This window comes from Elephantulus edwardii, unplaced genomic scaffold, assembly GCF_000299155.1.
Source record: "Elephantulus edwardii isolate Elephantulus edwardi_28Jun2011 unplaced genomic scaffold, EleEdw1.0 scaffold00055, whole genome shotgun sequence".
NCBI classification, from domain to species: Eukaryota; Metazoa; Chordata; class Mammalia; order Macroscelidea; family Macroscelididae; genus Elephantulus; species Elephantulus edwardii.
The window spans coordinates 1,838,979-1,856,731 of NW_006399805.1; the positions used below are offsets into that span (position 1 = coordinate 1,838,979).

Below are 17,753 nucleotides of genomic sequence, written 5' to 3' on the forward strand. Positions count from 1 at the left end.
TCTGCAGTTAGGGACCTCTTCAAATTATTGAGGAGTCATGATTTCAATTTGAGGACTAAGGTATGACTGATTTAGGCCACGGTCTTTCTGATCACTTGGTGTGCATCTGAGAGCTGGACAGTGAATAAAGATCACAGAAAAAGAATTGGTACCTTGGAGCTGTGGTGTTGGAGAAGAGCACTGAACGTCCCATGGAGGGCCAGAAGAATGAACAGAAAATGTCTTCGAGCATTCGGAATGCTCTCTGGAGACCAGAATAATAAGGCTTTCCCTCACATACTTCTGGCATGTTTCTAGGAGGGGCTGTTCCTTGGAGAATATGGCATAGAAACCACTATTTCTAAAGTTTTCTAATTATGAGCGTGTTTGCTATCCAGAAATGTGAGAATAAGTCTACAGTGAGTTGAATCATTGTAGCCCTTTCTGCCCACTAACTTCTCAGATCCTTCTGTTACTTTCTCCTTTGGCCACCCGTTGCAGTCTTTATCATTCTTCTGGCAGCATCTGAACTGCAGTCCATTTGCCCTCTACCCACAGGTTGGTACTAATGACCTGTGATTCTGTCCCTTACACCATTTCCCTATTAGTTGGTGCCTCCCTTTGTCTTTGTAATAAATAATGTGTCCTTGGCATAGTAGGGACTTACTCTCTCCTGATTGCCCACTGTATCAGTCAAATTCTGTTTCTCACCCTCAGTATTGGTTACAACCCTCCACTAGACAGAGAATCTACAGAACGCATTTTAGAATGCCCTCAACGAAGGGCAGTTTTCTATCCTTGAGTCTTCAGTCAATTCATGATGCTTATTATTTAGGAGGAGGAGAATTATAGTTTTGCAAGTAGCAGACTATGTTCAGTCTATTATGGCTTATAATGGTACATAGTTTTTAAGGTGCAGTACTAATTTTGTAAGCCCACACTTAAGAAAACTAAATTTCTTTGTGTTTTCTTTATGTACTGTATAAAACAACTCTAACTCTAGGACAATAATTTTCTAGTTTCTTCAAAATATTTATTTCAAAATATTGCAAAGTAAGGGGAGCTCTGGTGGCCTAGTGGCAAGGAGCTGCAACTACAATCCCAGAGGCACACGGTTCGAATCCACCAGATGCTCTGCCGGGAAAAGGAGGGACAATCTCCTCCTGTACCAGTCAGATCTGATTTGACGGTACACTCACACACAAAAATTAAAAAAATTTTAAAAAAAATATTGCAAAGTAAATAATTTCAGTTGTGTGAGTGGCAAGTAGGCCAAAGAAAGCAGTTTGTTCTTAAAGCTTAACTAATGAGGAAATCAAGGCAAGGTGTAAGGGGTGCACATCATAAATTTAATTAAAGCCATTTTTTAATTAAATTTTATTAATTTTAATGAACATTTACAGAGATTTTGGATTTCCATTCATTGTTACATTATTTTCTTTACCCCCCCAATTCGTTCCTCTTTCCCCCCTTTGAAAGTCTGTTTTAATTGTCCCATTGCCACAGTGCTTGTCAGAGTCAGTTCTGATTAATCTCCTTTGTCAATGTGTCCTTTGCCATCCCCTGTCACTCCTCCCTGAGAGAGACTTCACCCTGATTCATAAAGAAAAAGGGGAGGGAGTATTCTCTTAGCTACTTCCTACTGAAAAGGGACGCTGTAGGTTTCAGGGTGAAGATCTTCTCTCACTACTCTAAAGGGCCCCTTTGGCAATAGGAAACACATGACTATTGTGGAGATTGATTTTGGAATTTAGATGCATAGTTATCAGTTGTGCTTAGCAATACATGTTCATATCCTTGAAGATGTATCATGGAACTGTTGCAGCCTAGAAGACACAAATTTAACTAACAAGTTAAAAGTACATGAATCAAGAATAAAAGCAATAATATTCCAAGTAGAGGTTCTAACAGTGGCACAAATCAAGTTACAGAGGGAAGCTAGTTCTTCAAATAAAAGGCCTATTGACTAGCACTTTGTCTTAAAGCCATTTTCAAGACTTTGGTAGCGGATTTCTGTTTTCTCCTTTCTTGAGTAGTAACAGATTTCCATTATATTTCTTAAAAACTCAAGTCACTAATAGTTGTTTTGCCCTGTTACAAGTTAGTAAAAAGGGTGTTTTCTGTCAGTGTCAAAATCACTCAGAATCATTTTTAAAAGTAGCGTCCTCACCTTAATGTTCTCCCCTTTATGCTTTTATCCCCCTGCACCCTTGTGCTCTTACATAACAGAAAACACTCCAGATACTGAGAATTACTGGTCTACAAAATTACTATTTTGTTTTAAAATATGGGCTTAATTAAATTTTTATGCTTTTAATATTCCAATAATCTGCTTCTGGGATAAAGAAATCCCTTGGTAACAGTTCAGATATATAAACATATTCTTAAAATTGTCAAAGGGGCATCTTTATTTTCATTATATGAAGTCTTTCCAGTTATCCAGAAAGGCCTTCTAGTTACTCATGCCCTAGATTAATTTGATTTTGTTCTCTATGTTTATACTATAATTTTTATTTCTAAATTTTCGTCAAATTAATCTATTGAGGACTGAAAGTAGGTTTTGGGGGTTTTGTTTTTGGTTTTTTTGGTCAGTTTTCATCGTGATCATTATCACAATACTGGAAGAAGGAGCTGTGGCAGCAGAGTCCACAGGGGGTTGTGCTGCTAAGGCAGAGGTCACACCCCTTTGGGAGTTTGAATCCACCCACAAGGGAGAAAGCTGGGCAGTCTGCTGCCGTGTGAGGTGCAGCCCCTGAAAACTGGCAGGAGACTCTGACTCAGTGACAGTGAGTTTGACTTTTTTACTTTGTTTGTGTCTCCAGAATGTGGGCTCTAAATTAATGATGAACTTCTGACAAACCTCTTGGAAGGGGTTTGTTTTTTTCTCTCCCTGAAAAAGGATGCCTAAATCAACTCTGCCATTTTCAAAGAGGGTTCTATAACAAAGAAAGAACAAAGGAAAAGAATTGCAGCCAGTATTCCACATTTCGTATTCATTCTTCTCCTGAACATCCAAAATACTGTTTTCATTCATTGAACAGATTTGTGTCTCATCCCTACAAAATGCCAAGCATTCTTCTAAGGCCATAAAACACAACAGTGAGCCAAAAGAAGTCCCTGCCCAAGAGACCCTTCCCTGGGATGGGGAAGCGGTGTGGAGAGACTGGGAACCCAGGGAGAAAGTGATGAGTCCTGTTACATTGAGGAGATTGCAGCTAATACCATGATGTAAAATATATCTAAGTTGTTGAGTGGGATGCTGATTTGCTTTCTAAACTCTAACCCAAACCACAATGAAGTGTGTAAAAAAGAAATTTGAAGAAAGCCTAAATAAATGGAAAGATATACCTGTGTTTACCACGGACTTCCAAGAGAACAAACAGGTCTGTCTTGTGGAGGTGAAACCATTTTGCTTCTTGGAGGCAAGGATTTTGAAGCTCTGTCTCATATACTTGGGACATGTTGTCAAGAGGGGCCAGTCCTTGGAGAAGGACATCATGCTTGAAGGAATAGAGGGTCATCAAAGGAAAGGAAGACCTTGAATGAGATGGATTGACACAGTGACTGTGGCAATGGGGACAGGTGTGTCAGTTGGTAAGGTTGGCTCAGGATAGGGAAGAGTTAAGTGCTATTGTTCATAGGGTAGTTATGAGTCATAGTTGATTGAATGGCATATAACAACAACAGTGTTTGAGTTGGAAGACTAAAAATTGTTAAGATTTCTATTTTCTCAAAATTGAGCATTAGTTTAGTGTAGTCTGTATCTGTAATTCACTGAGTTGTTGGGGGAGGGGAAGATATAAACAGAGTGGTCCTAAAATTTTTATAGAAATGCAAAGGCTCTAAACTACAACAGTTTTAAAAGAGAAGAGCAGAGTTGGAGGTCATGGACTACTTGAATTGAAGACTGTGTAAAAGCCACAGTAATCAAGACTTTGTGACTAGATAAGTTTAAAGATGAACTAGATCAGTAAAAGAGACCCACATATGTGTTGTCAATTGATTGGGTTTTTTTTATAGCCAGACTGTCAAATCCAATAAGGAAGAAAGTCTTTCTAATAAACCAAACTGATTAGGTGTGTATCTTCACTTCTGTCTCACCTTACATATAAAAAGACTTATATCTACATATATACCCAGAGTAATAAAGCTTCAAGAAGAAAGCATAGGAAAATACCTTCACAACACTGGAATGCACAAAAATTTCATGGACAGAACACATTTTAAAATTATTAAAGGAGAGGGAAAATGATAAAGCCAAGATTGATCAAAATTCAAATAACTGCTCATCTAAAGATATAAGAAATGAATATGAGCAATATTTGCAGTAAATGTATCTGACAAAGGGTGATACCAACAGTATATCCAGAACATCTGTGTAATGTTCACACATCCCTGTATCTCTTTTTCCCTTCGTCCCTTGCTTAGACACTTCAGGGATATTTCATTGATGACCTTCTACGAATGTGGTCATCTGGCTTACAGATATTAAAGTGATGAGTACCTGAAATCAAAGCTGCAGGGCGGCTCTGAATGTCTTTGAAGAACCCGTGTACTGACCTCTCAGCTTTGAAGCGGACCTTGAGCCCCAGCCGGAGGCCTGTGTGCTCCCTTCTGGTCATTTTTAGCTTTTGTTTTTCCAGCAGTGACATTCAAGATACATAGAAATAGTTCTCGATAGTTTTTACTTGTACTGATTTGAATCTGATGGCCTCATGGCAAGAAGTTGCATTGCAGTCCCAAAGGCATTTGGTTCAAATCCACCAGCTTCTCTCCCAGTCCTTCAGTGCAGGTAACTGCCTCAGAAAACCCACCAGAGGGTCCGCTATGGTCGGTTCCAATTCGACAGTACACAACAGCAGCCAGTTTGTTAAGGTGCCAGTGTGTGTTGTTGTAGTTGTTCGGTACTTGGAGTGAGTTCTGACTGCTGGTTGTATTCCACCACAGAGGGAAGTCCTGGTCAGCACCATCCTCACAGCTCTCACTCCGTCTAAACTTCTTATTGCAATGGTTTAGCTTATTTTTTTTTCATTGTCCAGTTATCCCCCCCCCTTAAATAACATTTTTATTTTATACTGGTTTACTTACAAAGTTTGTGTACATTGTTTTTCACACTGGATATTTTCCATTTCCTTTACCCACTTCTCTACCCATCAGATTGTGCAGCCCTGTGCTTATGCTGGCTCGGCTGGGAATCTAATCAAGGTAGTTCTCTGTACAACAAAGGCCACTGAGTCTTTACATTCTAGTTATATTGTTGTGAGCTGTCGAGTGGGAACCGACTTACAGCTTACACTCCAGTGGGTTTTCGGAGGGACTAAGTCTCTTTGGAGGAGATTGCCCATCCTTCTCCCAGGGAGCAGCCGGATTCACACTGCTCGCATTTGGGATTGCAGCGTGGCTTCTTACCACTAGGCCACCAGAGCTCCGTAATTACATAGGATGTGGAATTATAGTTTCTAAGTCATATTTAGGAATGGACCATACGTAATGACCATGCTTTTTCTCAGAGTTTGATTTATACAGTGAATGAATCAGTGACATTTATTTTTGCAGGAAAAATGAGTATTTACTGAATATTAAGTAACTTGCCTTTACTGTTTATGTCCAGTTCCCAAATGAGTAATTTTCATTCTTTATTTTCTGATGACCTATTGTTTAATAAATGTATACTTTAGTTACTTCTTTAGTGAATTAATTCAAGGACTTGGTCCATTTCTTTTTCTTTGGTATATTTCCATGCTAATTAGCCTCTTTCTGTTCTTTTACAGTTTCAGCTCCTGGCTTCAGCTCTGTTCAAATCTGGTTCAGATTTTACAGCACTAGGTAAGTGTTACGGTGGGTTGATGCAGACAGCTGTCTACATTGGGAAGGTTGTATTTCAGGTAAATGAAACATTAGATGAGAGAGGGCCATCCACCAAACATGGAAGAAGTTTCACAATCGCCTCCTTAATTACTGGTATCACACTACGAGGCTCTTTCTCAGGCATCAGCCATCAGTTTACTAGTGGCTCTTTTTTTTAACTGTTGTGGTTTATGCAGAAGCTTATAAAGCAAAGGAGTATTCCATTCGGCTGCTAGTAGGGACTTTGTTGTCTGGCATTGAGTAGTCTCCACATTATACCAGCGCTCCTCTCACTCTCTCTTAGAGGTTCTGCTTCCGTTATCCCTTGCATCCTCCTTTTCTTTTTTCCCCCCTTTATTTTCTTTTTTAAAATATAATTTTTTTATTGTGATTTCAACAAAAGGTTATAGAAAACTTGTATTTCCATTCATACATTGTTGCACATTTTCCTCCCTACTCCCTCCGCTTCATATACTTTTCTGTTTAAAAAATTAGTTCATTGTTGCAGTTTCCTTCCTCCTCCTTCCCCCTGCTTTTCTCTTTAAAAAATTCATTCATTGTTGCACAGTTTCCTCCCCCAGCCCCACCCCAATCCACTTTATTATGCACCTCTTATTCTGGACTATGGTCATGCAAATAATACCTGATCATATGTTCCTTTTAAACAGTTCTTTCCCTCATCTGTTCAAATGTAGTGTTCATTATTTATCCCCTCTTTTCTTAGTTTCTCCCCAATCCCCATATTAGTCCTGTTTTATAACAATGACATTATGTAGTATTTGTCCCTTTGTGACTGAGATATTTCATTCACCATAATGTCCTCCAGGGTCACCCATTTTGTATATTTCATTAATTCTTTGTTTTTCAGTGCTGCATAGTCTTCCATTGTGTGAATATACCACAACTTCTCTATCCATTGGTTGTTGATGGGACATCTTCCTTTTCTACCTGCTGACTTTTATCCCTGGACTATTGCTGCCCATGAGCCTGTGTGATTGAGTGTTTCTAAGTGCTGACTGTCTATCTGGGGTCACTTCTAGTAGATCCTTTAATACCATTTGCTGTGTTGTTATGTAAACAGGCAGCAACAGAAGCATGATCAAAGTCCATTCATTCATCTAGTGCTCCTTTAAATCCAAGTTCCCCTGGTGATTCACTTCCTGTGAGATAACCTTTTTCTTTTGAAAGGGACTGGTTTGTTTTCTCCTGAATTTATGCATTTTGGAATTGTGTGTTGTCAGGGAATGATGTTATGCTAGACAATGGAATAAATATTTTAAGAGCAGAGAAGATTCTCTTACTCCATCCCAAAAATCAGAAATTTTATATGTTGGTATTTCATTTATTTGAAGTAAATTCCAGTTGAAACTGAAGTGTTTCCCTCAGACACTTTAGGTCTAGACACCAATCTTCACTCATAATCATCACATTTATTAGTGAAGTATATGAATGAATTCTTAAAGTAGATTAATTGCCCTGGAGTCAATTAGAGTGTCTCTGCAGGAGGAACCCAGAGTTTCAGTCAGGTCCCGTTTCAAGGATCTTTTTGTTCGCAGACACGTTCATGATAACTTTGTGTTTGCAGCACACATGGTCTTTTAAACTCTAGAGATTTCCAGCTTTTATTTTATCATTATAAAATGCCTGTCTCTTTCTGAATGGCACTGTCACTTGAAGCTGGCACCATCAGAGTTTCTTGTCTTATTGATGTGCTACCTGGAAGAGCCTTCTGTCCTATGTCCTAGACAAGAGGAGCTGGACAAGAATTTGATAGTTTAAGAACAAGCTAACATGCAGCAGCTACAACTGAGATCTCTTAAAAAAATGGTGCTTAATTGGGGGGGGGGGAATAAGACCAGACAGTGATTGTGTTTACCCACTTGATAACAATGCTGTGATTAGTAGCCCAAGAGTTGAGCAATAATGTTAACAGTTTCCAGTATATTTTTATATAAATACTACTGTTATCTTTTTAGATTAAAGTAACTGGGATAGCAGTTTAATTTCTTCATTGTTTGTCCTTCTTATTTTTTAAAAGTGAATTCTACAAAGGAGGGCAAGCATAGTTCATTTATTTGGGTACTTTTCATGGATTGGGAAAGGATGGCAGTGGCCCTTGAAGTCTCTACCTTTCCTCTCCATCATGAGTAATTCCACTTCTCTACCATTCAAGACAGCTCTGTTCCTAACTTCAGAATACAGAAATTTCCACAGGACAATGCTAAGACGATTATAAAACATGGCTCAGGAGGTTCTCATAAGATCTAAACTATCAGTTTCTCTATAGTCAAGGCTGTAACAAAGGCCTCAGACCTCTAGAGCTCTTCACATTGAGGATGGAGTATATAGATATAAATATTTCTTTAATGTTTTGTGCACAGGTAGTCCAGTCTAATGAGTGTGTAACTTGTTATGTGTGGACCCCATGGGCCAAAAATGAACTTCTTGCTTTGTTGATGGACAGCAGCACTACAGTGTCTCTGGCTGACTTACTATTAGCCTTCAGAATTTAGCTAACCACTTTCTTCTGTCTCTGCCCTGTCCAGTGCCAGCTATTAATAGCTTTTGATAAACTGTTTGTTTTCCTTACAGCCTGAACAGACTTCAAAAACACAATAGAGAAAAGCACAAAAAGGAAAAAATCCTATGGGGGCATTTTCCTACTTTGTCAGGAGGAGGCAATATAGTTTAGTAAAGAGGTCAGAATGTAGGTTCCTTGCTTAGAGTCTAGTTTCCATTTCCATTTCTCCTATTTAGTAATTGTAAGTGAGCTGGAGCAACTTTAATTATTACCTTTCCAATCATCAGTTTCTTCACTTACAAAATGAAGATAATGGGAGTATTTACCAGAGAATGTTGAAAGAATTAAATATTTATGAAAAAATGTTGAAAGAATTAAATATTTATGAAAACTACTCAGTGGACTAAAATACTTAGTGTATGTTCTATTCAAATTACTATTATTATCATTATTATTATTATTATTATTATTATTACTTTCTTTATAATATTGGTGAATTCAAATGAAGAGTAAACTCTAGCTGTGTGTTAACTGTAATAATAAGGAGAAATTGCATACATTATAAACAGAAATTACCCATAAGGCTTCCTGCCTGTGTAGAGCTCCTGGCTTTCTTCTCGCTCATTTTCTGTCACATATGCTGACTACTCTCCCACTTAAGATTTCAGTAAAGTAGGTTCTTTCACATACCTTTCCCTATATAGGTAAATGGAATTCTTTCTTCCTTTAAATCTAAAAACAACCTGATGCCTTGACTCTTTTCCATGTTATCCAGTCTGCATTAACCTCCCGTTAGTTACCACTGAGCCTGTGTTTCTTTCACGGCAACCTATTATCGTGGCCAGTAAAACTGCCCTGCAGGGTTTTCTAAGCTGTAGTTTTTATAGGGTCAGATCACCAGGTATTTTCTGTAATGGAGCTAGAAGGCATGTTTGAACTTCCAACCTTGTGGCTTAGCAGGCGAGCTCATAATTGTCAAGTCACCATGGCACCTTGTAGTAAGATTTAGATAATAAGGCATTTGGTAGTATTAGGTAATGCGTAGGATCTTAAAGTTTTAAAGTAATTTATAAATAGCTGTCATTATCTTATTTTTTTTTAATATCCTTTCCTTTTAAATAAATAAACTAAGCACAGAGAGGCTGTAGTAACTTTCAAGAACAGTACTACTGAGTGGCAGAAACCAGGATTCAGACCTTAGCAATGTGCTTTCAGAACTCGTTCTCTAAGCCACTGTACTGTTATACCACCACTGTTTGTCATACTGTAGCAGCTTGCATGTTGCTGTGATGATGGAAGCAGTGCTACCAGCATTTCATACCAGCAGGCTCTCCCGGGTGGACCATTTTCATGGAACTTCCAGAGTAAGACTAGAAAGAAGAACCCGACAATCAACTTCTGAAAAAACTGGCCAGTGAAAACCTCATGAATAGCAGAAAATTGCTCAGATTGATATGAGAAGATGAAAGGAACTGCTCAAAAAAAAAAAAAAGAAAAAAAGTCAAAACAAAAACAAGGCTCCGGAGTTGACAGAATACCTGTTAAGATCCTTCACCAAATAGATATAATATTGGAGATGCTCACTTGTCTACACCAAGAAACCTGGAAGACTAGCTGCCCAGGTTACGGGAAGAGATCACTGTATGTGCCCATTCCAAAGAGAAGGAATTGGTACAGTAGAATGCAGATATTATAAAGTAATATCATCAATATCGACTCGATATTGAAGTTCAATCCATATTGAAGACTACAGTCCTTGACCTTTTGCAGCAAGTGCTTCATTTTTTCAGTTTCAGCAAGCAAGGTTGTGTCATCTGCATAATGTAGATTATTAATGAGTCTTCCTCCAATCTTGATGCCTCATAAAGCCCTGCTGCCCAAATGATCTGTTCTGCATACAGATTGAAAAGGTATGGGGACAGGATACATCCCTGTTGTACTTCTTTTCCTGGTTTTGAGCCATGCAGTGTTTCCTTGCTCTGTTCTGAGGAATGCTTCTTGGTCCAAGGATAGCTTCCGTATAAGCATGAGCAAGTGTTCTGAGATTCCCGTTTTCTTCAAGGTTAACCACAATTATTGTGATCCACTAGGCCAGTTGACAGCACCATAATAGATAGAGAAGAGATTGAGATTGTTAGCAATTATAGCTTGATTGGATCCACAATCACCACTCTTTCTAAAAAAAACATTACTTTTTGTGTGTATATCAACCATCAAGTCAGATCTGACTGGTACAGGAGGAGATTGTCCCTCCTTCTCCAGTAGAGGATCTGGTAGATGAGCGCACCTCTGGGATTACAGTGCAGCTTCTTGTCACAAGGTTACCAGAGCTCCCTACAATCAGTACTCTTTTAACACCAGCAGTCAGGAATCGAAAGACGAATTACATTGGGAAAATCTGTCATGGCCTTCCCCCAGGTGCTGAAGAGCAACAGTGTCAGTCTAGAGACCAAAGTGTGCCTAATCCAGGCCATGGTCTTCTCAACTACTTGTTATGCTTCAGAGTGTTGGACAATGACTAAGGATGACAGAAGAAAAATAGATGCCTTTGAGTTGTGGTGCTGGAGAATAGTCTTGAACATACCATCAACAGCCAAGAAAACAAATTGATTTGTCTTGGAGAGCTTGAAACCAAGTCTCTCCTTGGAGGCTAGGATTTTGAAGCTCTGTCTCACTTTAGTCACATGGCCAGGAGAGATTGGTCCTTGGAGAAGGACATCTTGCTCAGAAGGGTGGAGGACAGCGCAGGAGGTGAGGACCCCAGATGAGATGAATCAATACAATATCTGGGGCAATGAGGATTGATGTGTTGGAATTAGACTGGCTCAGGACAGGGAAGGGTTCAAAGCTGCTGTACATAGGATCACTGTACATTGTAGGCGACTCATTGGCACATAACAATAACCCCATACTAAGACAGGTTTGGAAGCAGGAGTGGCATCCACTTCCTAAATAACATGCCTCCGAACTCTATGAACTTTGATAAATGTCAACAGTTGTAGAGGGGCTTCAGGCCTTTTGTTTATAGGGTTACTATGAATCATGTTCAACTTGAAGGCAATCAACAACAACAACAACATTATCAATATTACACACAGGTTATCACACTTGCTGAAGATAGTTCAAAAATGATGTAGCAGTACCTTCAGAACAGTCAGAAATTCAAGCCAGATCAGAAGATGTAGAACAGGCAACATCATTGAGAACATCAGAGGGATCTTGACTAAAAGTGGGAAACACCAGAAAGATATGTGTGGGTATACTGAGGCAAAGAAGTAAGCAAAATGGGAGGGGGGAGAAGAAAAGGCGGCTCTTGGTAGAATACCAGCTAATCAACATGGCTGGAGTGAACACGTTAGAGAGTCACCATCATTTATGGTTATTATTTCACACAGGTCTGTTGGGGAAACAGGATATTTACAATCTCATATTCTCTCTTCCTACCTAATATCTTAGGAATTACAAAGGAGAGAAGAGTAGAGAACTGAACTTTTCTCTACCTGCATAGCAGAGAAAACTGGCATGCATGAACTTAGCCAAGTAATTGTTGTAAACATCATTAATATTAGAACACATTGATCACCCATCCGCCTGAGGTGCTCCACTGGGAAAGACACCAAGTCCTTTCTGTGGTGACCTTACCTAAGCTGTAGAACGTGACTTTGAGCATGAGAGAACTGGTGGCCCAATCCACTACACAGTGGTCCAGATGCTTCAGAAATAGCGTCATGAAGTACATGGACTAAATGAAAGGACCTGAAAGGAAACTTGAAGACTCAGTTCAGTGTATGATCTTAGAGCAGATGTAGGTTAGGAGAGGGAACCATGATCAAAAAGAATATTGAAACTTCAAAAGATAATTACATTTTCTAAATTTAATAATTATGCTGTGGTGTATAAATGAATGTTCTTTTTTGGTGAGATGAGTTCATGTGTCCAGTGATGAAGATGTCTACAGTTTGCGCTCGAATAGTTGCACAAAAACATGAATAATATCTATAAATTGATGGATGGATGTTAGTAGAAAAAAGGAGTGGGAGAAAAAGGAGAGACTGAGAATATAAGGGGCAAAATTACTAGGAAATTGATGAAGTGAAGGATGTTTGAGTGCATATTGTACTGTTTTTGAAAGTTGTCTTGGATTTTGAAATATTCAGAGTAAAAGATTGAAAGCAAAGCAATTTAGAAAACTGAGAAGAGTATGAAATAAGAGAGAAATTAATCTTTCCCCCACCATTTTAAAAGATTATAAAACAAAATGTATGGGAATGGCTGAATGAAAAACCAATATGCTTTCTTAATTGTAGATATTACAATTTTGTTAAAAGATATACTTTAAAAATTTAATTTTTAAAAAAGGTAAACTTTGTTAACATTTTAGAATATTCTCCATTTCTGTGATATGACAAATTACTGTTAGGTGCTCTTGTGTCAAGTATTACTCATAACAACCTATGCACAGTGGATTGGAACCTTGTCCTGTGCCGTCCTCATCATCTCTGACACACGTGAGACCATTACAGCAGTCACCGTGTCATTCCATTTGGTTTGCCAACCCTCTACCTTTCCAAGCATGTTGTCCTTCTCCAAGGAATAACCCACCTCTCTTAGCAGTATGTCCAAAATATGTGACCCAGAGCTTTGTCATCCTTGCCTCCAAGGAATGCTCTGGCTGTGCTTTTTCCAGCTAAATTTTAAGCACAGCTTAAGAAGTAAACATTTGCCAACAAGCATAATAGTATTTAAAAAAAAAATTAAAACGACATACACCTTTCTTGGAGCATTGTTTATTTTTTGTCCAGGAAACTGGTATCCTTGACAATGTTCTGTTCTGTTTCTGGGCTTTACAAGATTAAAAAGAAGATTGTATTTAAAACTGTACACCATGGCATATGTCATCTTTTCTGGCTCTACTTAGTTTTTAATGACACTCAAGTCATAGAGCTCTTTTGTATCTGTTATCCATCTTAGAGACAGGGAAAGTCAAAAGACCAGTTTATGTGGTATTATTTATATACGTCATAAATTTATGAGAGATTTAAAGCAGCTGGGATCCGTGTGCTAGCTGACCAAAAGAAACCAGTGGTCATTATGTGGAATAGTCCCTTGGCTGTAGTGAATTTGAAAGTTACATCTAGAGTCAAGGTTAAAAAGGGAGATGGGCTCCATCCTTAAGAATGTAAGCCATTTCTAATAATCATTTTGATAAAAGTATTTTGTTGTCCTATTTATCACATGGTGAGTGCCTAGCATCTCGCCTAACACACAGACCCCTATAGTTGCTATGAGCTTTATGCCAGGCACTGTGATAGTACTGACCACGCCTTTCCTGCGTGTACGGCCATCTGTTTCACTCAGTTCTCTGAGAACACTTCTAGTTCTCAGGGTACTGATCATTTTAAGTCTCTTTATAAAGATTCTTTCATTCCAGGAAATGGTTAATCAGTCAGAAAAGTGAAATGTTCTCAGTGGGCTAGAGGAAAAACCACTGTTAGTTACTCGAGTCTCATTCCTTCTGCCAAATGCTTTTCATGTCATTGTATTTAATCTGAAAAATAACCCTGTGAATAAACAGAATTATCACGAATGTGCAGCAGCACTAACAGTTCCAGAAGGGCCAGTTACTTGGGTAAAATCATACTTGAGTAAGATAGAAAGAGTCTGCCTGATCTTAAAGCCAGTTCGGGTTTGTTACCTTACAAAAGTTGCTGTTTTTCTCAACTGATTTTTCTGTTAACATATGTAAAATTTTCAACCCAGTGGATGAGTTTCTTTGTATCTTTCCTCCACCAGGCTTCTCCGATGTGGATCACACCTATGCTCAAAGAACTCAGCTCTTTGACACCTTAGTAAATTTCTTTCCTGACAGCATGACCCCTCCAAAAGGCAACCTGGTAGACCTCATCACACTGTAACTGAAGGGTCCCTGGACACAGAAATGGGGATCTGCTTTCAGTGTTTTGGATTTCGACTCTCTGGACTGACCACTCTGCTGCAGCGACTGTGGACGGCACCAGAGTCCTGAAGGGTCTTGACCACCAAGTTTATGTCTCCTCTGCCACGCCTGCCTCGTCCCTGTTCTCCTCACCCTACTCCACAAATTAGGCTAATAAAGTGAAATTGGTATACTTTCCATTTAAATATATTTTTATTTCTCACTTTAACATTTAAGAATCAAGAAGTCTAAAAGAAAAAAGATGTTCTGCTTTCCCTTTTTTGATTTTTCTTTTTTTCTGACTGAGAGAAACTGACACTGCCGAGGGACTCGGCTGTAGAAGCCTTGGGTCTGCTGTTGCTGGCTGTTCTGGGCGGCCTTCATTCTTCCTCCCCAACTCCGCCCATTTTGCTTTACCTCACGTTCAGCTGTGCATACCTCACAGGTGGACACGTGTGGGGGCACCTGATGGATGTTGAGGTGATATAGCTATATATATGTCTCTGTTGACTTGAGGCTGGTATTACTTTAAACAGTAGGAGGTACAGAAGACTCAAAATTGGACTCTTGGTCATAGAACTAAAAAATACTGGCCCAGGCACCTGTCCAGCATGGGTGTGGAATATGTCTGTGGTGATATATTTTATAATTGATGTTAAAATAGCTAACATCTGGCTTTGGTTCACAGAAATGTTAAAACTGGTAACTTGTGGAGTTTAAAAGTGCATCATTAAGAGCTATGCTGAAAATGGCCAACAGAAGGGATCTAAAAACCAAAAATTCATGGTCACTGAGTCCATTCCGAGTCACACAACCCTGTCGGCAGAGTGGAACTGCTCACAGGACTCAAGGGCTGGAATCCTGAAGGAACAGGTGGCTGTCCTTCCCCAGCGGGACAGCTGGTGGCTCAGAACACTGACCTTTGAGTAGGCAGCCAAGTGCTTAACCGCTGTGCCACCAGGGCTCCTTATAGAAGGACTCTGTGTTGATTGGTACATTTGTAGCACTTGTGGAAGAAAGCGACTCTTCCTCAGGTGGAGCTGTGCGGAGCCAGGCTTCCACCTGTCACGTGAAGTGCAGTGTGGTGCATTCCTGTGGTGGGTGTCTGGAGCTGCCCTTTCTTTCTTTCCATAGATGCTGAGACTCCTTATGTCTGCCTCTCTCGGCTACTTTTTTTTAAGAGTAACAGGTTGTGGTCATTCATTGCAGTGTAGTGGATAAGCATTTCAGTAAGCATATACGCCAGCCTTTTTTAAGTGGAAAAAAGGAAAACTGTTGTGAATATTTTTTCATTAAACCAAAGGAAAAGTATGACAGATGGATTTTTGCACTGCTCATAATTGATTGTTGTTGGGGGCGGAGGTGCAGATGCCCTAGTGCTGTGGAGTGCGGTGGAGGACACCTGTGCCTGGGGTGCAGCACTAGCTGGTGCAGGTTTTTGTTCACAAGGTGTGCTGTGTACAGCCGATAATGAGGCTGAGAGCATGCTCAGGGTTTGTTCAGGAGCACTTAAGTGTGTCCCTATAGGGCAAGATTAGGCTTCACCAAAGAGAGAAGAAATGGGCCTGCACTTTCAAAAGTCGCCCACCCAGAGGTCAGTTGCCTCTCTTCATTGCGTTTTCACTTTTGGGGTGCACAACATGAGCCTTGGGCTCCTTGACTTTCTGAGCATCCCAAAGCAGTCAGTAGTGCTTTATTAAACAGTGGGATTTGTACCTAATCTTGTGAGAAGCCAGGTCTGGAATACCTTCAGTTTTGTGTAGCTACAGAACGTCACCACTTCCTCAGATGACTCTCGTGAGTGGCATTCAGAACACAGAATACCAACACTGCCAATGTTGTAGCCTGCTGTGTGTCATTTTGGGGAGACAGGTCCAAATCAGAGGAGGTCATGGGGAAGAACTTGAACTTGACAGTGTAAATGCTCTCCATTTGCTTCTTTGAATTCTAGCACTTTAAAAACAGAACCAAATGACATTCTCCTTCCATTTATCACTATATTTGTTTGTTTGGGGGTTTTATTGTTGTTAACAGTGTTTTTCATCAGCATCTTAGGTTCTGTGTTATTTGGAGGAAATTCGGTTCGTTACCTTAGGAATCTGGTTTGGTTGGTTTTTTTCCCTGACTCCCTACTAGTTTCTGTGAAAGCATACTCATTTTCATTTCATCTTTCCTCTGGTATTTTTCAGTTGGAAATTTTTCTTCATTTTTTTATTATGTTTCATTACTCTGTTTAAATGTGTTTGAATCATAATGGTCCGTTTAGTGCTGCTAAAATGGGCCAGACTTGCTGGGGCGATTATTGATCGTATTTGTCAGAATTTGTACCTTACTGGTTGAATGGGTCCCTGCTGGTGGCTGGGGTCGTTATGTCCATGGTCAGGGCTGACACCGTTCTCCCACCTTTTCACATCTAAACTCTGATTGCACTTGTTTCCAGATCTGGGAAGAGATGTATCTGTATTTCCAAGAATTTTAGCAGCATAATTGAAACAGTCTCCTGAAGTGTTTGGGATATATTGTTTAAATAGCCTAAACACATTTTTTTATTGGGTCTTCCTCTCCTTGCTCACTCGGTATCCTTGCCTTTGAGTAGGGACCTGCTCATAGCTGAAGCTCCATTGACTTTCCTAAGGCTGTAAATCACATGGCAAGAGGTGGCCCAGTTTTCTCCTGTGGAGCCGCTGCTGGCTTTGAACCACCAGCGAGGCCTGGCCTTCGTGTTAGCAACACAACTCCCTGTGGCCAGAACCACAGACCACTGGTGACAGGGATATATTTGCTTAATCTCATTATCCCTAGCTTTAATTTTAATCCCATTTATCTTTTTTCCAGTAGAATATATTATTCTCAACCTAATCTTTATAATTTTTCCTTATTTTCATCACTTCATTTGGAATTAATTTGCAAGATATTTTTCAAATATATTTGTATTTTATTTTGCAAAATGGCAGAGAACTCTTGTGGTCACTTTTGTGAATTTAAAAATACATCTGACTTATTCAAGCAAGGAGTGCATTCCTGTGTGAACCCTGTGCTAAAACTGACAGGCAGGTCTGCCCTTCATTGATTCCTCCATTTCCATTTATATGAGAACTCAACTGCCTTTGGTTAGTCAGTAAAAACTGCAGAGAACATTAGAAAAGTTCAGCCACTGGTTTATAAGAGGCCTGTGGGTTTTCGAGTTTGGTGATTTGTTGAAGCTTATACAACTGTATTATTAGGTAAATTATATACATTGCATGTAAATATTGGTTGCTTATGATTCCTATAACTTAACAGAATTTAGTTAGTAAAACAGGGTTTTAAAATCTAGTCTATAAACCAAAACTGTTTGAGATACTTAATTTAGTTAGAGGTTTGGAATGATTTTTTTTTAAAGGATCAGAAACCACTTGGGAGTTTGTTCCGGACCCTCTTCCCAGAGTAGACCCAGTTCTGTGGTGATTACGTGGACAGATTACTCTCTTT

General features: G+C 39.4%; 1 protein-coding gene across 1 annotated transcript in view; it reads left to right on the top strand.

Moving 5' to 3' along the window:
* MKLN1 (muskelin 1, intracellular mediator containing kelch motifs) overlaps window positions 1–14,499 on the top strand; it is a 163,167-nt gene extending 148,668 nt beyond the window's left edge. Inside the window, exons 17-18 of the mRNA XM_006887133.1 lie at window positions 5,751–5,805; window positions 14,141–14,499. Of these exons, the coding sequence (XP_006887195.1) occupies window positions 5,751–5,805; window positions 14,141–14,262 (177 nt within the window). The 3' untranslated portion in view covers window positions 14,263–14,499. The remainder of the gene's footprint in view (window positions 1–5,750; window positions 5,806–14,140) is intronic.
* Window positions 14,500–17,753: the final 3,254 nt, after the last annotated feature.